Consider the following 21,801-nt stretch of genomic DNA (forward strand, 5'->3'; position numbering starts at 1 on the left):
TAAACATCTGCTTTGATGCTTCTATATTCAAATTCGATGATAAGATATTTTCCCAAATCTTTGGATTACCAATGGGCTCTCCCTTATCTCCAGTACTAGCAGACCTTGAGCAGACATTGATGACCTTGCAGGCCATTGCATAAAAAAACTGCCTTTTTTGTTACCTTTTTATTTTAGATATGTGGATGACATATTAAAAGCCATTCCTAAAGATTAAATCCCACAACTATTACAAAATTTCAATAGCTTTCATCCACGATTGCAATTAACTTCTTGGATGTAACAATCATCAATAACTCATATATCTTCGAAACTGATTGGTTCCAAAACACCACGTGGTCTGAAAGATATTCGAACTTTCATTCACATCATCCTAGATCCTATAAAATTGGTACAATAATTAACTTAGATGATAGGGTAATAAAAATAGCTAACAGTTGTTATCACGAAAAAAATCTTAAAATCATCAGAGATGTTTTAATTAAGAATGATTACCCGCCAGGCCTATTATATAGAATCATCAATCAAAGATACAAAAAAATCCGAGAACAAGACAACAATAACTTCTTGATCCCAACAAATAAAGACAACCTTTATTTCTATTCCATACGTTAATGGTTCGTTTGAATCACTGAACAGAACGTTTAAAAAATACAACGGACAATTTGTAGGTAAAAATGTCAATGACTTGGGCTTGTTTTTTGATACAGGGAAAGATAGACTACCGTTTGCAAAACAATCAAACTTAGTATACAAAATCTGTTGTAAGGATTGCAACAAGCCGTATATTGGACAAACTAGCCGTTGCTTAAATGTACGAATTAATGAGCATAAGAACAATTTCAAAGAATCAGGTGACCATCACACTGCATTTACAAAACATGCATTGTCTTTAAACCACCAGTTTGATTTTGATAATGTTAGGATATTACATAACGAACCTCGATATTATAATCGACTAGTTCTAGAAATGTGTAATATCGCCAATCATATTAATTCGGTAAATCTTAGGCAAGATATAGAAAACCTAAGTGAAATTTATATTAAACCAATCACTGATATGAAGTCGTAGGCAGTTGAACGACTTTTTCATCTGTACGCTTAAACCCTTGTAGCCCATACCATAATTTTTTAAATAAATACCATTTAAGGACTTGTCATTAATACCTTCCGTATGGATGTTGTAGGATCTTATTTAGTTTGTTACAGAAATGTCATAAGGGGCTACAAGGGGTTAAGAACGACCTTCTCACTTATTTCACACTTTTTATGTCTCTAGTTACTCTCCTCTTCTCATCTATGTTCACTCGGTACAAGAAATGGGTTTACATTCTACCCACTCATGCTCTCCAACTCTCTTTCTGTAACGATTTTTAGACAGAGGGGTTGTGTGTTAGGAAAAAATTTTTTTGACTAGTTCACCATTTTAACCATCAATAAACCTAATGGAGCGATGGGAGATAAAGAAAGTAAAAAAAGTGACAACCAACATCATAACTGTGTTATTTTATCGATTGACTTCTTACCGTTTTTAACATTTGATTACATTATATAAGGTTAGTTTCCTTTGTTTTTATACAGGGTGGTCCATTTAACTCTGCCACCGCGAATAACTTGGTTACTATTGATTGTACCGAAGAGTGCTTTCCGGAAAAGTTGTTGCATTTGAAGAGGGGAAATGAGTTTTGGAAGTGAATGTCATCTGAAGGTCATATTTTATAAGATTTCGGTGTTTGCGATGATTTTTTAAATGGGACTACCTATTTTTTTGCTCACTACAAGGAAGCTAACATCAAAACGCGTCCAACCATGTGCAACAACATGACCTTCGTATAACCTTCGGCTCCAAAATTCATGATTAAGTAATGGAGGTGGAAATTCAAGGAGAATGAATTGTATCGGCACATTCAATACTTTTTCCACGTAATTCATTTTATTAAATGCTCAAAATGTTGTCCATCAACCTGAATACACTTGTCAATACGCATAATAAAGGATTCCCTGGCTTTACATATCATTTCTGGAGTAATACTTGCACACGCATTGATGATACGTTCCTTCATATTCTCCCGTGTTGTTAGGACGTCTCGGTACACAATATCCTTGATCATTCCCCAGAGAAAGAAATCAAGAGGTGTTAAGTCAGGAGAACGCGCGGGCCAACAAACTTGTGCTCCTCCAGAAACTTCCAGAAATTACTCCTTCATTATGCGTAGTGACAAGTGTATTCAGGTTGATGGACAACATTTTGAGCATTTAATAAAATGAATTACGTGGAAAAAGTATTGAATGTGCCGATACGATTCATTCTCCTTGAATTTCCACCTCCATTAGTTAATCATGAATTTTGGAGCCGAAGGTTATCCGAAGGTCATGTTGTTGCACATGGTTGGACGCATTTTGATGTCAGCTTCTTTGTAGTGAGCAAAAAAATAGGTAGTCCCATTCAAAAAACCATCGCAAACACCGAAATCTCATAAGATATGACCTTCAGATGAGATTCACTTCCAAAACTCATTTCCCCCCTTCAAATACAACAACTTTTCCGGAAGACACTTTTCGGTACAATCAATAGTAACCAAGTTATTCGCGGTGGCAGAGTTAAATGGACCACCCTGTATACATAGTTTATGTTTCAATTTTTTTTTATTATTATTTCTACTTTTATTATATATTATTAAGGTTGTTCCGATTCAGCACCAACAATGTATTTTAAATAATTGTTTCCAATAGATGCATTAAATATGTCCTGAGGATGACTCTAGTCAGAGTCGAAACGTTGACGGCAAAATTTGTTGTTAACCAAAGACCTACATTTCCAAGATCCACCACAACGCTTATACTACAAGGTCAAAATCATTTTCAAACAGAAGTATATACAGCCATAAGATATATATACTCGTATATCATAATATTAAAACCGCAAGGACAACTAGTGGTTCTGCTAGAACCACGTGCTAAACGACACACAGAATCGTGGCTTCCAGCATTGTAGTTTCCATACGTATATTGTAAGACCGTGGTATCGGTACTTATCCGAACGATGATTAAGTTCATGTTTCGAATTTAGATAATTACACTGTATCACTTTGTAATAATCGTGACACAGCCATTTAACAACAAAAAATTATGAGGGACACGGGGGAGAGCGCTATACGGGCTTACACCACAAGACACGCTTAAATCGAACCTTGATAATTCCTCTTACGTTGCCCCAAAAACTGGACCAAATTTTGAGCCGAGAGCTGCTTGAACACTCAACACTGTCTCCTTCTTACTACTCCTTGGTTACAATGTTAATTAATTTTTCTAACTTTTGGTACACGTAATTGGTTTCGTTCCTTTCTACTGATACAGGGAAAATTGCTACCGCGAAAAATAGTCAGATAATGAACTTGTTTGAAAAGAGGAATCCGTCGAGATATTGGCTAAGGATAAGCCATGTATTGTCTGGTATGAAACGAAAGCGATGATCCGTAACAGCTGCCCGCCAAAAATGCGATAAAGCAATCAGCTCCTTCGTGCAGCTTTCAATTATTCTGTGGGCACATCTGTCGTGGATAAAAAACAAATTTCACTTTTGTGACTCCGAACACCAAACTTATGACACGTATTTTTTAAATATAATATTATGTCAGTCTGGTTGCAACTCAATCTGAATATCAAATATTAGCTGTCCTAAATCCACCCGAGAACTTCGCCCGTATTTTTCTCCTGGCACAAATATTGGAAATACCGGAAAGTTAACAGAGTTCCAAGGGATCTCAATGTCATCCCTCAGGGTTTGCCAAAAATTCGCAGTCTTATATAACGTAATCAGTTCGCCTTAACCCACGCATAATCTGCCTACTTTTTAGCTGCGAATTTTCCGGTTAAATTATTACATTGCTTGCTTCATTCCAAGCTAAAGAATTTGATGTGATTAGCAATAAGAAGAGGTCGGGATCACCTAAGATTTATTGATAAAAAAAAGAATGATTTCATTTGGTGAAATCATAGCTGCCCTTGACACAAATCTAAAAAAAAAAATGCTACAATTAGCTTCAGAAACTCAGAAGTTCTGGCAATTCCGTACGCATTACGTACAGCCTATTAGAGAGCCGTTGGGGCTCAAAAAATAGTCATTCGCTTATTTGTTGCTTATAATTTATAATACAAGATTTGATGAAAATCTGATTATACTTCAAACTTGAAATTATCCAAATGTACTAAAATAAGATTCGATTTACCTTTTTTTTATCATCAGTTTTATAGGATGAGCCACACAGTACTTTTTTCAATAACCAGAAATTTTCAAATTTGAAATGAATCAAATTTGATTCTGACCGTTGATTATCACAGATCAGGATACAATCATGGCATTTGAAACATCAATCTGGAGGTTTTGCGTTATTTGACAAAAAGATAAAAGTCGTTTCTCCCAGCTCTTCCCCCTTTCTTTGCAGGTATCGTCTATGAGACGCAATTTTTACCAGTCAATTCGATAATATAAATTCAACCTTACAGATAAAAACGGAGTATTTGATTCTTGTAATATGAACGCAGCATTCGAAGTATTCCGTATCGAGATATATCGCTCGTTGGTTTCTAATACCTTTTTTATTCGAAACTTATATAAATTATAGAGGTTTTTGGAATTTTGCATGCAAGTAAAATGAATTATGTTCGCACAACTCACATTGGTTTCCTTCTTGAGCACCAAATGCAACCAGCATTTTTGCGAGAGGTCTGTTGTTACTTAGCACAGCAACGTCCAACGGGGATAATCCGTCACTGTTGACGCTAAAACAGTTACAAAAATTGTGATTTAATTAATAATAATGCAAAATCATACAGATCATGTGTAATAATATGTATATACAAAGCATTCTCCGTAAACTCAGCTACTTTCTTTTGTTGAGTCCGCGAAAGTTTCAAAAATCCGTCCAGTTTGCAGCATTAGTTAAGAAGAATTTTTGCCGATTATTTTAGAACTTCAAATGTAACTGTTTGGAGAATTTTTCTTTTATATTCATCACTCACGATATCAATTTTATAAGATTGATATTATTATGACAAATGAATTGGCCCTGTGGTTTACTTGTACAAATTTTTCATCCTGATATTTAATTACTGCTTACTGCAATATGTTTCAAAGTAAGTTGACTCGAGATAACAAAGCATTTTTCCAAATGTTTGAATTAAAAAATTTTAAACAAACTTCCAGCATGTCTTTTTCAACTTGCAGTGTTCTAGCAAAGTTTCAAAAAATACGGTGTGATCGTTGAAAAAAGTGGCTGAAGAGAGTGCATCTTATATATTGCGAAGCTATTGCATCATAAATTGAATTTCGCGCATCGCGTGTCCGCTTGCTTGCAACAAATCTTTGCTCGGCTGATAAAAACGTTTTAATAGAAAGTAAACGCAAAAAGTTCTTTGCGCAGCGTTGCGTTTCGCGACCCCCTGCAGTCGTTTAGTCTCTGCATGAGGTTGTATGAGAGGATATTGTCAGCACGGTAAACAACGTTGAAACTTTTCCGCAAGGTTGAAACTTCGACACTATGAAAGTATTAGGTAAACAGAAAAGAAGTCGTGCTGTGCCATTTTTCTTGCAAGCGTCTTATGCTTTTGCCAATCGATGCTTTGAGTAAATATGACGTCAAAGTCGGGGTTACCTTGCCGTATTGTTGAGCGGAATGATGGAACGAGTATTAAATCATTACGAATGGTGACAGCTATTTACATAAGTACGTTCAATACTTGATAATTACCGATATACATATGATAGTACTGAGTAATAAATTAAATCAGCTATACCGAAAATAATGGATCCATTTGCCTGAGGAATGTTCAACAACAGTTAAAACATTACTTATTATTAACGTTGATATGTACGGAGAATTCCATGTCAAATTGACTTTTAGTTTCCGAACCCAGCACTGTCTGTTTAATACAACTGTCTCAAATAGATTTTGCTTGAATTGTAGAATTGATTTGAATTAAAACAATGTATTGCATTCGAGAACGATCTGCAATTATCATCATCGTGGAATATAAAATCTATAGTTCAACTAAACATAATTCAAGACAGTGTTCTGTAGCCATTTAATCAGCTTTTTCCACCAAACTTTAACGGTGATTCGATAAATATTCTCGCTGAGAGTGTGCGTACAGAGTATCTACGCAATAACATCATCAACAAACAAAATCAATCGATAATCGAGCGATTAAATTTATCGCGGCAAAGTATCCTCGAGTAGTCGCAAAGAAACGTTCATTCTTTCTCATCTATTTAGATCAGACACTCTATTGAATGAGTATTTCCTGATTGTCTGTACAACATGAACTTGTTCGATTATTTTTCCTCTTCACATATGCGCACTTTCAGTCCACGTCATATCATCACTTTCGATGATAATAAAGCTCAGTTGAATGAAAAGAAATGCAGTATTCAATATCCGTTTACCATTTTTTGAAATTATCGTACAGCCCTTCATTTCGGTATAAGGAACACGAGAAGGCCCGAGTTTTATTGCGGTGTAGATTTACTGTCACCGTTTTGTGAAGGAGTTTTGCACCCGTGCGAAACGTCTCCATCATTGAATAGAGGATAAAATACCTTTCAATTTGAGCCCTGACCAAGAAGCCATTTCTTCAGTGAAAATTCGTTGGAGAATCTCCCCAATTCTCGCCGATTCGGTCAATGATTGACTATGTATGTAGTCGATAGTTATTCACCGCTACTTGGCATCGGAGGAGTGCTGTCGTAGAAATCTAAAGGTCTTGGAAAAACTAGTTATCTACTACAACAGCGTTTTCGGTAAACCAGTGAGAAACGATTGCGACACTTGCTGGAAACTTCTAGCTATTGTTGAAACTATGGAACATTATCATAGTTTTTTACCATCACCATCCTTATGGACATACTTCGTAATCGAACGGATCACGTTATTTCTGAAGTGCCTGTCGTTATTCACAGCTCCGGAAGGTCGCATCGCTCGGTGGATTGAAATATTCAGACAATTCAACCTTGAAGTAGAACGTATAGTAGAACTGGACTGTATTACGGAAATTACTTTACTACAGACAGTTTGAATATATAGTAGGGAAAATTGAAAGGACCCTGCATGTGCTGTCCTCGCTGGCAGCTTGTAAAAGAACAAAATATTATACGTGCAAGAATCCAGCACTCCCAAACCCCTCTCGAGACTTCCAAAACACAACGCAACATCTCACAGTGAGTGAGAAAATCTCCAGATGGCAAATAAATCCATCGGCAACTTCTTGTTCCCAGCAGTAAAGTCGTCGAATAAATATTGTCGGAACTCCAGGATTCGGCGAAAAGAGGTCATTTCACCTCCTACGAGACTCTTGCTCGAGTACGTGAAGATTTTATTGGGCTTGATGTAGCACGGATGTTGAAGAATGGTACAAAGTCGCGAAGAAGAGACCTCACATTCCCACAGAAAAAGCCCTCTTCAAATATATAGTAGCAACGCTCACTTCGCCAGGATTATTATCAATATCCTTGATCCTCTCGACTGTCCTTGTGATATATATGAGGTATTCCACGCCAACTGAGAGGACATTTTCCCTGACCCCCGTCAATTTTCTTCATTATTTTTGAAGTTATACTTCTTTAGGCGCGTTATGAAAAACTGATGAGAGTGAAATTTCAGGATGCGCGCGCATCACTGTAACACAAAATTGTAACACAAAATTAACAGGATGAAGTTGCCCACTCAACCGAATTCATTAAATCTCGAAAAAAAGCTAAATATTTATCCACATGGTTTTAGTTTTTACAGTCACAACACGTGTTTTATTTTCATACAAGTGCGAATTATATACGTGGCAATAAAATATATTCAGTAGTGATTTAAATTGAATATTTGGATTAATATTATTTACTATTTGTGAATATTAGTGAAAAAATTGTGCTGAAATACTTTTTCGAGTGCTCCAATATAATTGAGGTTAGTTATCCGTATGTATTATTTATTGATATAAATTAAAATATCATTATTTAATATAATTAATACTAAATATTATTAAATTATCAATGTTGAGTATTTATTATTGGTTTTTTAATATTTACAAAATGAAGAAATAAATTTAATAGAACATTTAATAAAAAGTTCGTGACAAAAATTTAATAGATTATTTAAATATAATGTAAGACATCCGTTATTTGTTTTATTGTTTTTTATTACATACTTCTTTTCTTTATCATTGTGTGACAGAAGATTTTGACATGTTGTGTATTTTTTAATGATGCCAAAGAAGTATAACTTCACACGCGCGTACATAAGTACACGCACCCATTTTTTATATGATTCTACAACCTAAAAAAAGTACTCACCATTTTTTTCCGATTTTTCGTCCCGATCATCTTTTTTTAAAAAATGTTACAAACTTTTTCATGGTCCTAAAAAAAAGACGCCATTTTTTATTCTTTTACAAAAATTAACATAATTTCTAGGTCCCAAAAAAAAAATTTTGAGCCATAGTTCGGAGTGGAGAATTGATGTTTTGTATTTTTTAAATATTTTTTTAGAGGAATAATTTTTCTTATTTTGTACGTATACAAAACATATGTTATGTTTGTAACATTTTTTAAAAAAGAATGGTTGGGACGAAAAATCTAAAAAAAATGGAGAGCGCTTTTTTTAGGTTGTAGAATCATATAAAAAATAATGAAGCAAATTGGCGGGGGTCAGAGAAAATGTCCTCTCAGTTGGCATGGAATACCTCATATATTAACGAGATCGTTTTGTTCTGGAATCATCGTCGGTCATTTCACTAAGTGGCCCAAATTCTTCGTGATTCCGAATCAATATTTGTCATTCTAGTAATTTCTAGACATTAGAGTGTCTCTATTATAGAAGTCGATACGGACTGCTTGGTAGCCATTATGACGAATGGCTCCCCTTATTCATGCTTTCATACTGATCAGCTTAGCATGAATCAATGTGACGATTGTCAATCGATTTGCTGAACGAAGATCATTTGTCTGAAAATCAAGCCAACTCATGTTGAATCCGTAAGTCGGGTCTAGAGAGTTCGGAAACGCCACACTACACTTAATGTTTTGAGAGTTTCGAGATACAGTTTCCCAAGAACGTCAAGATAAGTTTAGAGTCAGATTTCAGGGAAATAAAGGACATTGTCAATTCTTTTCAAGGCGTATCTCAACTCGCCTTTGGGGATATTGATCGTCTCGTGTTCTCCTCAGATTTCCTTCCTACGATGTTGGATATCCAACAAGAAAATATATAGTTGAGCTGTTTTCTAAGGAAGGAAATTCTCGAGCCCATGTGATGCCATGTCTTGCTGTTCTCGCATTATGTCTTCAAGGAATACTGCGAAACGTTTCGGTGGCGAAACCGGTGAAACTGATACAACGAGTAGAACGAGTGAAGTCCCGGAAGAAGAAACATGGTTTCCCTCACAACCAGCTCAAGGTTTTCTGTAGTTTAGCTTCAAAGTTAAGATGACTTCGGGGGGTGTTCAGGAAGATATACGTTGTGTGAGCCATAAAGATCGATCTTTTCAAAGAAAATAGGACAATTTTATTTCTGCTTCAATGAAGAAATATCGAGAGCAATGCCTCTTCCTTCAAAAACACTTGATTGGCTCTTTTTGTTTCCTGTACTAAGTCCTTTTACATAACTAGCGATATGTTGGAACTGGTCTGAAACCTTGAAAGCCTATGTCTGAATCAGAATGTAAAATGTCAGATGAATGGTCTGTAATGTCGGTCTGGATATACCAGTGCAAAATGTGTGAAAATTGACCTCTTTGGAATTACCTTGAAATCGAGAAAATGCATCCTGACCAGAGTACACGGCTTGATTTGCGGTCATTGCCCCTATAATTATTGCAAGAAATAACTGGCATCATATTCTCATATGTTTGCATTGGTTCCTAACTTTTGTTAATTGAATTGGAATACGAAAGTATCGAGACATATAATGGTAATATCATAATGCAGTATGGTTTGACTCCATCATGTTGAGCGCATAATCAATTCATGAGCGGTCGAATGGAACTAATAAAGATCTAGTTATTTACTTAATTTCGGAAAGACAGGCCGTACCTTTTCGATCCCAACATATCACACCGTTTTTGTCCGCTTACCGAGGTAAGCAAGTTGAATTTCGATGCTACTTATTTGAATCAAGATGTTATATAATATGGCTAGTGTGAGAAGCTTTAAACATCTATTATGCATTAATTTCCCGGACTAACGTTTCAGGGTACATACGGTTTTTACGGCCATGACCCTGATTTAAACAACTCGTGATTTATAAATGCACAAATTCAGTAGCAGAATTCACATGAAGGGTATAGGATAACAAACCATTTATCAAAATGTCTTCAGTTAAAACGGTTTGACTCTATTTTTCTATTGACGCTGCTTCGACTGACCTTTACCATTATTTCACATAAGATTCTTGACAGTGACAGAATTCCTGACACAGCGTTGTTTTCAATGCCTATGTGAAAGTCGTACTGGACAGCAGCGATATTTTTACCGTACACTAGAGAGTGATGTAGGATTTAAGATAAAACCAATGACCATTGATATTTCACTTACCTGTTTACATCGACGTCAGTTGATTCGAGAATCGTTCTTGCTTTGTCTAAATGCCCCTGCTCAACCGCAGCGAACAAAGCTGTAAAGCAAAGAAGAGGAAAGTTGAAAGTTTGGTTTAATTAGGTCGTTGATAATTTTCTATAATTTTCATATTCCGTGTCATTTATCGTGGCTTTTCACAGAAGTATGTTAGGTTTATAAATTAATTGAATTTATGGCGAATGGAAAGGAAACGGAAGTGGTAGATGTGGAGAGAATTAAGAATACAATATACTTTGCGAAAGACAAAGCTAAATCAAATGCAAATTATATGGTAAAATGAAATCATAAAATAATAATAGATACCATGTAAATGTATGTTGAGACTAGGTTGTGCCGTGAGAGGGTTCAGATGAGTCGCGGACACGAGATGAATTTGTTGTTGCTGTTGATGTTTCTTTTTTCCAAACCCCTCCAGGAACTCCATCCCTTGTCGCGAGGCCAACACTATGCAAATAAGCGGAGAAAATAAAGTAAAATAGAACTAAGAATAAAAATATATATGTATATGGGGCATTCCATGACATCGAGATCAAGATTCTACGTCGATGTTCCAGATTGGCTTCAAAATTTTTTGTATGAAAGCACAGGACGAAAAACGCAATCGCAATTTTTTTCAGAATTTATCTACCTAACGTATCTGAAGTTTAATTAAAAAACTTGAAGAAAAACTCCATTTTCTAAAATTTGAAAAAATTCAGAAAAATCGTGTAAAAAATAATAAAAGTTTTTATACCTATTAGAATACGGAAATTTCGTGACTTAAAAAGATAAATAGGAAAAATCAAAAAAAAAAAAAAGTCATTTTTCTTGGATTGCATTTTTGACATAAGAATGAATGTAAAAGCTCATTATAATAAGAGCCGAATAATATCTATTCAGAGATATTAAAATGAGCTTTTATGTTCGTTCACATGTCAAAAATGCAATTCAAGAAAAATAACTAATTCTATTCATTTTTTCTATGTACCTTTAAAAGTTATGAAATCTTTCTAATACTTTAGATCGAACACAAACCTCGATCGAATTTGATTCGCGACGGTCCGCGATCGTTAATCATTGTTTATTATTAATTTATTGATAAACACTTTTGTCGACCGGTTGTGGTAACGACCGAGGATTTTGAAACTTTGTAGAAATATTTAGGATAGAAATATACACATACGGCATACATTACACCTATATTTTTGTTAGTCAGGCTATGTTAAGAAATTATAAAAATAAAATATTCAAGTTCCTCTGAAAAAATGGCAGCGACCGAAATCTGGCTCTAGTTTCAGATTTCAAATGGTCGTGTTTTACAATAAAACCTGTACGAAACTTTTCAGAAATTGAAAATGGAGTTTTTGAGATAATTTAAAACTTTTTCTGACGAAAGGAAGTTTTTAGAAATTTCTATATGATCTCGTCAAGAGAAGTGTTATAATAAAAAATAATGAAATAGAGAAATGTTAAGTAATTAAAATCACAGGCTAGGCAATTTAGCATGGTACGCCCTATATATTATATGGAATAGAAAATAAGAAAAACAAAACAGCCGCAAGGATGCAATGCGAGAAGTGTGGCTTTATGCTGACAATAAGCCAGCATACTAAAAAACTTGATTGTGAACAATGTTGATTGGCTAAGAATCAACTCTTTTCATTCATTTTATGACGAGATAATCGTACGTTGAGTATTTGTCGAATTGTCGTAAAAAATCTAAAAAATTCACACGATTTCACTCCGCGAATGTCTCATTTTATTCAGAAGACTAGTTTTGACGAAGCGATTGAGATATTTAAAAAATTATAGTCAATTCAATATGCTCAATTCATTCATCATAGTTATTATTACAATGTTTTAAAATTATGTCTAATAATGTCAATATGATGACAAAAAGTGTTTCGGGGAATCTGCAGAAATTAGTCAGAACGAATCTGCTAGACTCTTAACGATTTTGCAAAGCTATGAAATAAAGCATCGGTATCCAAGTCATAATTTCAATATTTTCTATATTGTTGCAGCTTAGTATCTCGTGAGAGAATTATTAATAAGTATCGTTTTTTGGCCAACCAACATCCTCAAGGAAAAAACAATGATTGCGCGGTTAGAAGACCAAGCAGAATAGATCCACTTTTCTAGCACAAATGCAGAACTTCGATGCAACTTGGAGTTCGGGCCACATTAATTCGATAAGTCATTGGTCCAACGGTCCTCTCGTTGATTAGAGGCGAGAATACAATTTCATTCGGTGACCCTAATGGAACACAGGGAGTAGTTGGTGCATTTCAACGTTATAGCGATGGCCTCTCAGGCTATGATCAGAGAAAACAGGGTTTTTCGTGACGAATCGCAGCGACCGTTTATAAACGAAAATTGCCCATTAATTTACCTTCGATAAGACAACAATTCCACGAAATGTATCGAGAGGTTTTTAATGACTGCATTAATTCTGCGAGGTATGCAATTGGATTCGATGAGAAGAAAATTACCGTACATCAGTTGGGGGTGAGTCGCGGAATACAAAAAATTGTAATAACTTGATCTATAGATTGATTGTGAGCTCAAAAAATGATATTCCACTCGGAAAGATTTTCATCCAGTTTCGCGAGTTGCATCTTCGTTATTGGAGTCGAAAGTTTGTGATTTTGATACGTAACCTAACGCATTGCTAACCTAACTGACCCATGTTGACTGGAATCTTGAATTATAAAACAAATGCATTTGGATTCAATCTTAGATTAGTATGTCTGAAATGGTGTGCAAAGTTCTTTTTAAGCTTGTGCTTCAAACTGGCAAAGTTTGAAGAAACTTGACGGAAAAAAATGGCAGTTGAGTTAACGGAAAATGTACCACTTGTGCCTCGAAATTTATTGGAGAAGTTGTTCAATACGAATAGGATTCAATTCTGCATGAATCGAATACAACAAAACTTCACATATAAATAAAACTTACGGAAGTACATTATATGTATATGTTGCTACTTTATTTTGAATGTCTCTCTCTTTCTCTAAGTTTTGTTCTCTACACTACCGGGACAGCTGTCGAATTATTTAGAAATTATACAAGAAATAGTGTGACGTGAAGAGTATCTCTTTTGGTAATATCCATTTTAACGTTATTTGAGCCCTTTTCTATAAATTGGTTGAATACGATCAATTCAAACGCGCACCAAAAAGAACTTGTTTCTAAAATTTTATGTCAATCTCAAAAGTTTGGGGTTTCGCTGATGTGTACTTTAACGGATGAATTAGACGTACAAGCCGAATGAAAAGTGAGGAAGAGAGGGAAAACCGTTTGAAACATCATCTACAATTAGCTTGTGTTATTCGACTTTGCTTAGATCCATTTTTATCATATAGTATAAAGGACATTGTTTAATCTGTGCGCATCATTATTGGTGCAAGTAATAAACATTACTATAAAATTTTTAAGCGGTTGATTCTCTCTTCTTAACTTTTGCTTCAAACCGTGGTTCTTCTTCATTTTGAACCCTACAAGTCTGAAAAGTTTTGTTCTGCAACTTTGGAAGTTGAATAATAGAACGTTTTAATACTTTTCTGATCTTACATAAAACCTTCTTTGCAATGCCTGAAAGGGTGTCAAATATTTAGAGAATCTCGCAACCGAAATCGATGAATATATTCAAAAACACAGTCGTTTCTCCAACGCACCATGTACAGCAGGCAAGGTACTAAAGGATGGACAATTAAGCAACGTAGGCAGTGTCAAAATCATGTAACGTACTCGAACCTGACGAAGAAGTGCTCATCCTTCGGCGCCAGTTATTACTCTGCAACGACTGGACGGACTGCGGGCTCATTTCATCGTCCCTAGACTCTTTCGACATAATTTTGCACTTTGGTTTATTAGGACGTAGAGTAGCGCTCTTCTTGCTTGTGAGAAAGTTCGTAATATTATCCATGGTCTTTGGCTTGGGGGGTTTCAACAGATTCGCCGAAATCCCAATACTCGACATTATTTCACCAGCGTCACTCGGCCGGATTTCCCTCGAACTGCCGTCGCTAACGTCCCGAAATCCGCTACCAAAACTCCCCACATCTTTCCGGGAAACCGGAGAATCCGACTCGCCGTTGTTCGCCAGGGTGCAACTGCAGGCGTCCGAGTTTGTGGAGCTGTCCAAACTGAACATCGGATTTTCGTAGGAGTTGAATTCGCCCAAAACTATCCGCAGTTCAGGACCGTCGCCATTTGTCGAGTCTCCGATCGTTTTCGCCTGCCCCTGGATTTTGTCCCGGCGAATAAAAAAGTTCCCCGGGCTTCTCGGCGACTTTGTCTGATCTTTGGTACCGGCGCCACAGTTCTGAACGTTCGAGGATGACCTTTTCACCTCGAGACCTTTCATTTCCGGCAGGTTCTTCTTACGTCGGCCACGGATTCGGTCCGCGAACGAAAACTTTTCGACCTTCATTGTGAAGGTCGAATTGTTCGTCAAAGTCCCGTCGCTGCTTTCGCCCTCTTCTTCGGGCGAATCGTTTTGCGATGTATGTAGATCAATTTTTTCCTCCTTTGCTTCATCGTTCACTTTTTTAGTTGCGAAGCGAAAAGTTTTCTCGTCAGAACCCTTTCGGGGCATTTCCTCGGTCACTCGGCACCTCGAACGTTTTGTCTTTGGGTCGGTAAACCTTTTCAACGGTTCCTTAACAGCCTTCGAAGCAATTCCCAGAGGAGATGCACTTGCCGGACGAAACATTTCCTCAGGATTTTGCTGCGAGACTGTGGGGTGTAATGAACTCGAAGGCTGAACAACGATCATGGAATTCGCGTGGCTACGAATCTTCGATACCAATTTCAACGACGCTCTGACGGATCGCGATCTCTTTAACGAAGATATCGGATTACTCGATAATCTTCGGCTCAACAGCTCCATTTTGGGGCTAGTTGAGACGGTCTTGCGAAATTTCATCGCAAGCCGTTACAAACGAACATTTGACATTTCATCGGCCATTCTCGTCCGTTTGCTAATAATTTGCATGCGTCAAGTGATTCCTCTTCATGTTCTCTGCCTCCACGGGTAAAGCTGAAATTTTTAATTTTTTAACTAATAATAGCATTCGGAGTTCTTCTCATTACAGGACTCCTCGAATTGTTTCCAATGTGAATCAAATATGACTGCTTCTTTCATATATCAAGATACTAGGGTGGACGCCCTTGTGTGTTTCATGAACTAGCTCCGATCGCCACTCGCTTTGAGGGGACTCGGAAGTTCGCACATTACTGTGCTAGGTGCGGAAAAGCAGCATGAAATATGTGTTCCAAAAGTACGAATGGTGAGAACCAAATTTTATATTCATACACGCGCTAAGAACGCAGCTGTGTTACAACGTTAATCGCCAAGTGAGTACTCAGATTTCAAATTTGATGTCATCGAACATCTTCGTAACTCTATCGCAAAGTATATACTCGAAAGAATACAATTCAACCGCGAGAGACGGAAGCCATCTGGTGAATGTATTACTAAGATAGCGCTGCCTCGCCGACAGTGCCATCTGGCAGATATACGCTGAGACGGCTAAGATGGTAAAATGGGCGCGTAGGCATCATTGGCACCATCTGGTTGTTTGGCTAGGATGGTAAGGTAGGCGAGGCTACACCCGCCATCTCGCAGTGACAGTCAGAACTTCCAACCGCACAGTGTACACTCCGTGTCAAAAGTCAACATATTTATCATATTATCATTTTTTCAACTAACGGAACCCAATTTCCATAACTTACATAGCCTATCTTCATCACTCTTCGGTCCATAAACCACGAAAGAAGGACAAACCAACAAACACACTTTCGCATTTGTAATATTAGAGGGGATATACGTCACAAAATATTCGCTCGCTTTTCGTGTTCCGTGTATTTCAATCTGCGTAAATTTCGTAGAGTTACTTCTATATTTCCGACGAATAGAGGTCGAAAATAAAATCTAGATACGAAAGACAAATGCGACAACCGTAACAAAAGGGTGCTCAAGTAACTGGCTCTGGCTGGAGAGATCCTTAACAGCTGCGCGGTCCCGTCGTACGCGATGACGGCGGCCAACGGACGCCAGCAATAAAACTTATTGGACAAATAAATTGACCAAGTGTCCGCGGAGGAGGACCCTTACAGGCTCTTCCCTGCTTAACAGCCAATTATGTACACTAGAATTACTTAAGCCCGAAGAGGTTTGCTCTAAGTAAATAATAAACGAGTGTTTGGAGCTTATTTCACAATCATTGAGAATATACCGCTGAAACTTAACTAGCTATCGCGCGAGCATATATGTAACGAATATTATTCTATCGCTCAGCAACCGTCAAATTACAACGTATATGCATCCGACAATAAAACGTGTCAACTTCAAAGTCTCAAACATCAGAAGATCGGATATTTGAGGTGATATCATCATGTAAATTGCATGGATTATCTTTCTGATGGAGAGTCGAAAGGCAGTTGTTTAGGTAGATTATAGGTGCATGATTTTACCGATTTTAACGGATTACGAATCGAAACGAACGTTCTACGCTAAAACAGATCTTCATAAGATTCGTTGTAACGGAATTAAATTTAAAAAAATTTACATCGCATATGGACGAGCAAAAAGCCCAGATAATTTTTCATTATATAATCCAAAATTATACGTTTTTTAAAATGGGACAACTGACCTATGACCTCGGAAATAGTTGATGATTCAATACAAAACGGGTTCAGATTTAGTTATTCCTACATTTTGAAATTCGTTATTATTCAAGCGACAATTTCGTTTAAAATCTTTTTCAAATACGACGAAAATAAAAATTAACTTTATATAAAGCACGGTTATTATAGCTATAATGCATTTGTTCTACTGCATGAAGTTTTACCGAGTTCTCATGTACACCATTTTTCAAATAAACGCGAATGAAACGAGACGCGAGACGTATAAGCTCAGCCTTTACAAGAGGAAGTTGATTACTTTATCATCTTTTCGCCTGGTGGTGTACGCGAAAATTATAGCCGACTTCAGACGAGTCTGCGAACGTTCGTATTTGTGGCATCGCAGGGCGGGTCGAAAGTAGTAAAAAGGCTCTATACTATATTATTTATTTGACACTCAATTTCCTTTTTCATTTTAACACCTCGAGTAAGGATAGGTAATTTTCCTCCCTGCTGTTTATCTAAAGCGCAATCCTGACTTATTATTTCATTTGTTAATTTTGATGATTTAAAGACAATTATTTTCACCCTTCTCTGTCTATCTTCGTTTTCGTTTTCCTCTATTAATCGTATTATGCTTTTCTGCGGTTTCATCTAAGCGTGTTACATTTATTATCATTATTATATATTATACACATGTATTCACGAGCTGATCCTTGCTACCGATTATCAAGTACCGGTAAAGTATAATGTGAATCATCATTAGGATAAGTTGGAATTTTTCAAACAATACATATCCGCAATACCGCCATTTACGAAATTCAATGAATCGTATTTAAATGCGTGACTGTGAATAAGCGTGTAGGAAATAAGTGACTGACTATGACACACAGTTGCATACGTGTAGAAAAATGGTTTCTTACTGTAGTTTTCTCTTCTTCTATTGTCAGTTTTCTTCAGTTTTGTCTGATTCAACTGAAGAATTATTACACTCGCAATAATTATTTTTCAGATTAAATATAAAAAAAAAAAACATGTTCTAAACAAAGCCTTTTCTCTGAGCGTATAAGAACCCAAAATTCCTGGTCAAAATTTGATGTGGGAGAATTAAGTGAGAAATAACAGGCAGATAATGAAAACAAAAGAAATCACGCGAAACACGTGTATCAAACTATCTGGGACAAGCATAAGCATTATTAGAGAAATCGAATTACTTAATACAATGTTGAAATGTTTTTTTTTTTAAGGATTTTCTGTGGGAAATGCTTGAATCAACATGGTGCGAGAACGGTTGTTATCGTTGTTGTTATTATACACACATTTCCCTGTATGCGCCGTAAAGACGCTCGTATAAACGATAAAGCTATGGCAAGTCAGAACGTTGATTTATTTTCTCGTATATGAATACGACAAATATGATCCTGTTCCTGAGATAAATTTATAAACGGAAGCATTCATGGTCGGAAGACAAACCACTCGTGATAAAGAAAGTCTATATTTGTTTGCCAACGTAGCGGAAACCAGAACTCTCAAAAGACCAAATCGTATGAATTTCAAGTTTGTAACGTTAGTATATTATAACGATCTTCGTTTAGGAAATATTCTTATTTCTGAACGGGTGGGGGTCAAAATCTCGAAAGACCAAAAAGTCAACTAGTCGAAGACCCGAAATTTTCGGGAAACGAATTTTGAAATATCGAATAATCAGTGTACTGAAATTGGGATTTTCGATAAATCACCCAGCATAATAACTGTTTTCACGGAAGTTTATTCGACCGAACGCTATTTTATACGAAAAAGTATATTCCGAACAGTTGGCATTCCGAATTAGCAAAGTACAAAACGTGAAGATATAAAAAAATGAAAGTTCCGAAATCAAAAATTGGGATCGGCAGATGCTGCGAACAACCAAAAAACGAACAAAAGTATTCACCGAAAATCAACGTTAAGAAGGAGCAAAACCTCGATCCGCAAAATGCAGGACCAGAATCCCGAAAGAAAACGAAAAGACGGAATTCGTGAAATTCATCAACTCGATACTACACTTCTCGCAAAAATTAAGGGAACAAAAAAATTTTCGAAATTTTTTGGTGATTTTCAACAGGCTGTATTTCAGTGAAAAATGGTCGTACAAGAAATAAAAAAACAAAGCTTTTAAAGCTTGAAGACTCTAGTTTTTGAATTTTTCGGTTAAAAATTTTTCGAAGCACTGTTAGCCATGCAATCCTTGGATAAAGCACGAAGAAAAAATTTTCAAAATTTTTTACATTTTTTTTGTCGCTCTACGGGCATGGAAAAATTTTTCCGAGCTAAACCAATGCATAGGTCGCATAGCCTGTTTATTCAGCTTCAAGATGCTTTTTTTTAAACCTCGATACGACCATTTGTCTTCGAGATATCGAATTTAGAATGCCAAAGGATCCTTTTTCACTCAACTGCCGATATCTCTAGAACTACTGGTCGCCTAGCGAGCCGAAGGGCAGTTTCTTTTTCTGCAGAAAATTTCCTACAATAATCTGTCATGGTTGATGTCAAAAAAAAATTTTTTTCCACCTGTAGCGTTAACGTGAAAAAAGAGCAATAAAATGCCATTTTGCCTTTTTTTGGATAATCGACTGTATCTTCGTCAATATTGGGGGGAAAGCTTAGGTTAGAAGAAAATTTTACAGCCTAATGTACCCCAAAGGTCTCCCTAAATCGGTAGATCGATCGGTTCAGCGGTTTTCCTGGACCGATTGATTGAAATTTTGAAAAAATTAAGGGAACAAGGTTTTTTTTCTTTAACCCTTTCGGCCCGATCGGTGACTATAGTCACCCAACGCCCGACGCTCGCTCTGTCCGAGCGGTGACTATAGTCACCGATAAAAACCGTGACTATAGTCACCGTAAAAATCGTGATTATAGTCACCGTAAAAACGACCATTTTTCACTGAAATACAGCCTGTTGAAAATCACCAAAAAATTTCGAAAATTTTTTTGTTCCCTTAATTTTTGCGAGAAGTGTAGTTTTATCAAGATTATGTCATTGTATTAGACAATCGTTCGTGTCGTCAAAGTAAAAATAACGCAAAGGAATCAGTAATATATTTTTAATAATGTCACTGGCACACAAAAATAAAAAACTGGTTTGTACATTTGGACAGACCCATCTAGAATTATGTATTTCGATGCGCTGAATCCAAATCTGAGGTCCGTTTGGCCCGTACACCCTCAAAATTTTGAGTAAATTGCAGAAAAGCGCTGAATATCGTTAAAAATCATAAAAAATTGCAGTTATGAGAATGGAAAAAATTTTCTTTAACCAGATCAAGTATATTTCTTATGTATTTTGATGCACTGAGACCGAATCCGAAGTTGGTTGGATCCGTACATCTTCCAAATTTGAGTAATTTCGAAAAAACGCTAAAAATAGCAAAAAATCGTAAACAATAGCCATGAAATAGCAGATAATATCAAAAAATAGTATTGTTCTCACGCACAGCAATAAACTAAACATGATTACTTCCAAATTAAACTATGACATTCGTAGATTGTAATTAAAATTTGAAAGAAAACGACTTTCATTGATTTTACACTATTCTTCGCTTATATCGAACTCTTTTTTTCTTCGGAAGATCTATGCAGTGGGTTCCTCTTAACGTGTTATATTTATTCTCGTTATTTCTCTCTTTAGGGTCCAGCAAAATTCGGCCTTCATGTTGACGTTTCACCTTCCTTCATACTGATTCTGCATTTCACCTATGTCTTGATGAAATCGTTCTCCTTGTTCTTCACTGTAGTCTCCAAGGTTTTGAGGAAAGTAGTCGAGATGAGAGTGAAGGAAGTGCAATTTAAGATTCATCTAGCAACCCAAATTTAAACAATTTTTCAATAACTCTCACATCAAATTCTGGTAATTCTCACTTTTTTTATTCCCCAAAAAATTCTGAGAAACATTTATAAAACTTTGCCAAGCGGCTTTCTCCCTATCGTCCATTTTTTCGATGAAATTTTTCTCTTCAAATAAGCTCGGAATTTGTGTGAATTTGAAGATAGTTTTGGATGAGATCCTCAGTTGCGCTTCCTTCACTCTCATCTCGACTACTTTCCTCAGTGAACAACAAAGAGAACGATTTCACGAAGAAATACGTGAAATGGAGAATTGGTATCAAGGAAGGTGGAACGTCAACATGATGGCCAATTTTTGCTGGACCCTGAAGAGAGAAATAACGAGGAAAAATATAACACGAAAGATCGAGCAACCCACTGCATAGATCATTCGAAGAAAAAAGAGTTCGACGCAAGCGAAGAATGTACTATCAATGAAGCTCTTTTTTTTTTGACATTTTAATTACAATCTATAAATGTTATAGTTTAACTTGGAAGTAATCATGTTTAGTTTATAGCTGTGAGTGAGAACAATACTATTACTTGATATTTTCTGCTATTTCGTGGCTATTTTTTTACGACTTTTTGCTATTTTTTCGAAATTTACTCAAATTTTGAGGATGTACGGGCCAAACGGACCTCGGATTTGGATTCAGCGCATAGAAATACGTAATTCTAGATGGGTCTGGTCAAATGTACAGACCATT

At 36.3% G+C, this 21,801-nt stretch overlaps 1 protein-coding gene across 5 annotated transcripts in view; it reads right to left on the reverse strand.

Moving 5' to 3' along the window:
- Positions 1 to 21,801, reverse strand: part of LOC107219511 — a 251,610-nt gene that overhangs the window by 29,149 nt on the left and 200,660 nt on the right. For 2 of the 5 annotated variants that reach the window (XR_006903178.1, XM_046733519.1), the window contains exons 2-5: positions 14,348 to 15,641; positions 10,925 to 11,065; positions 10,580 to 10,658; positions 4,679 to 4,782 (exon numbers count right to left, since the gene is read on the reverse strand). Coding sequence is in view for 4 of the 5 variants with exons in the window: in XM_046733519.1 (XP_046589475.1) it covers positions 4,679 to 4,782; positions 10,580 to 10,658; positions 10,925 to 11,065; positions 14,348 to 15,527 (1,504 nt within the window). In the remaining variant the exon portion in view is untranslated. The remainder of the gene's footprint in view (positions 1 to 4,678; positions 4,783 to 10,579; positions 10,659 to 10,924; positions 11,066 to 14,347; positions 15,642 to 21,801) is intronic. The other 3 variants (XM_046733520.1, XM_046733521.1, XM_046733522.1) reach the window with 2 other exon arrangements.

Source organism: Neodiprion lecontei, chromosome 3 (assembly GCF_021901455.1).
Source record: "Neodiprion lecontei isolate iyNeoLeco1 chromosome 3, iyNeoLeco1.1, whole genome shotgun sequence".
NCBI classification, from domain to species: Eukaryota; Metazoa; Arthropoda; class Insecta; order Hymenoptera; family Diprionidae; genus Neodiprion; species Neodiprion lecontei.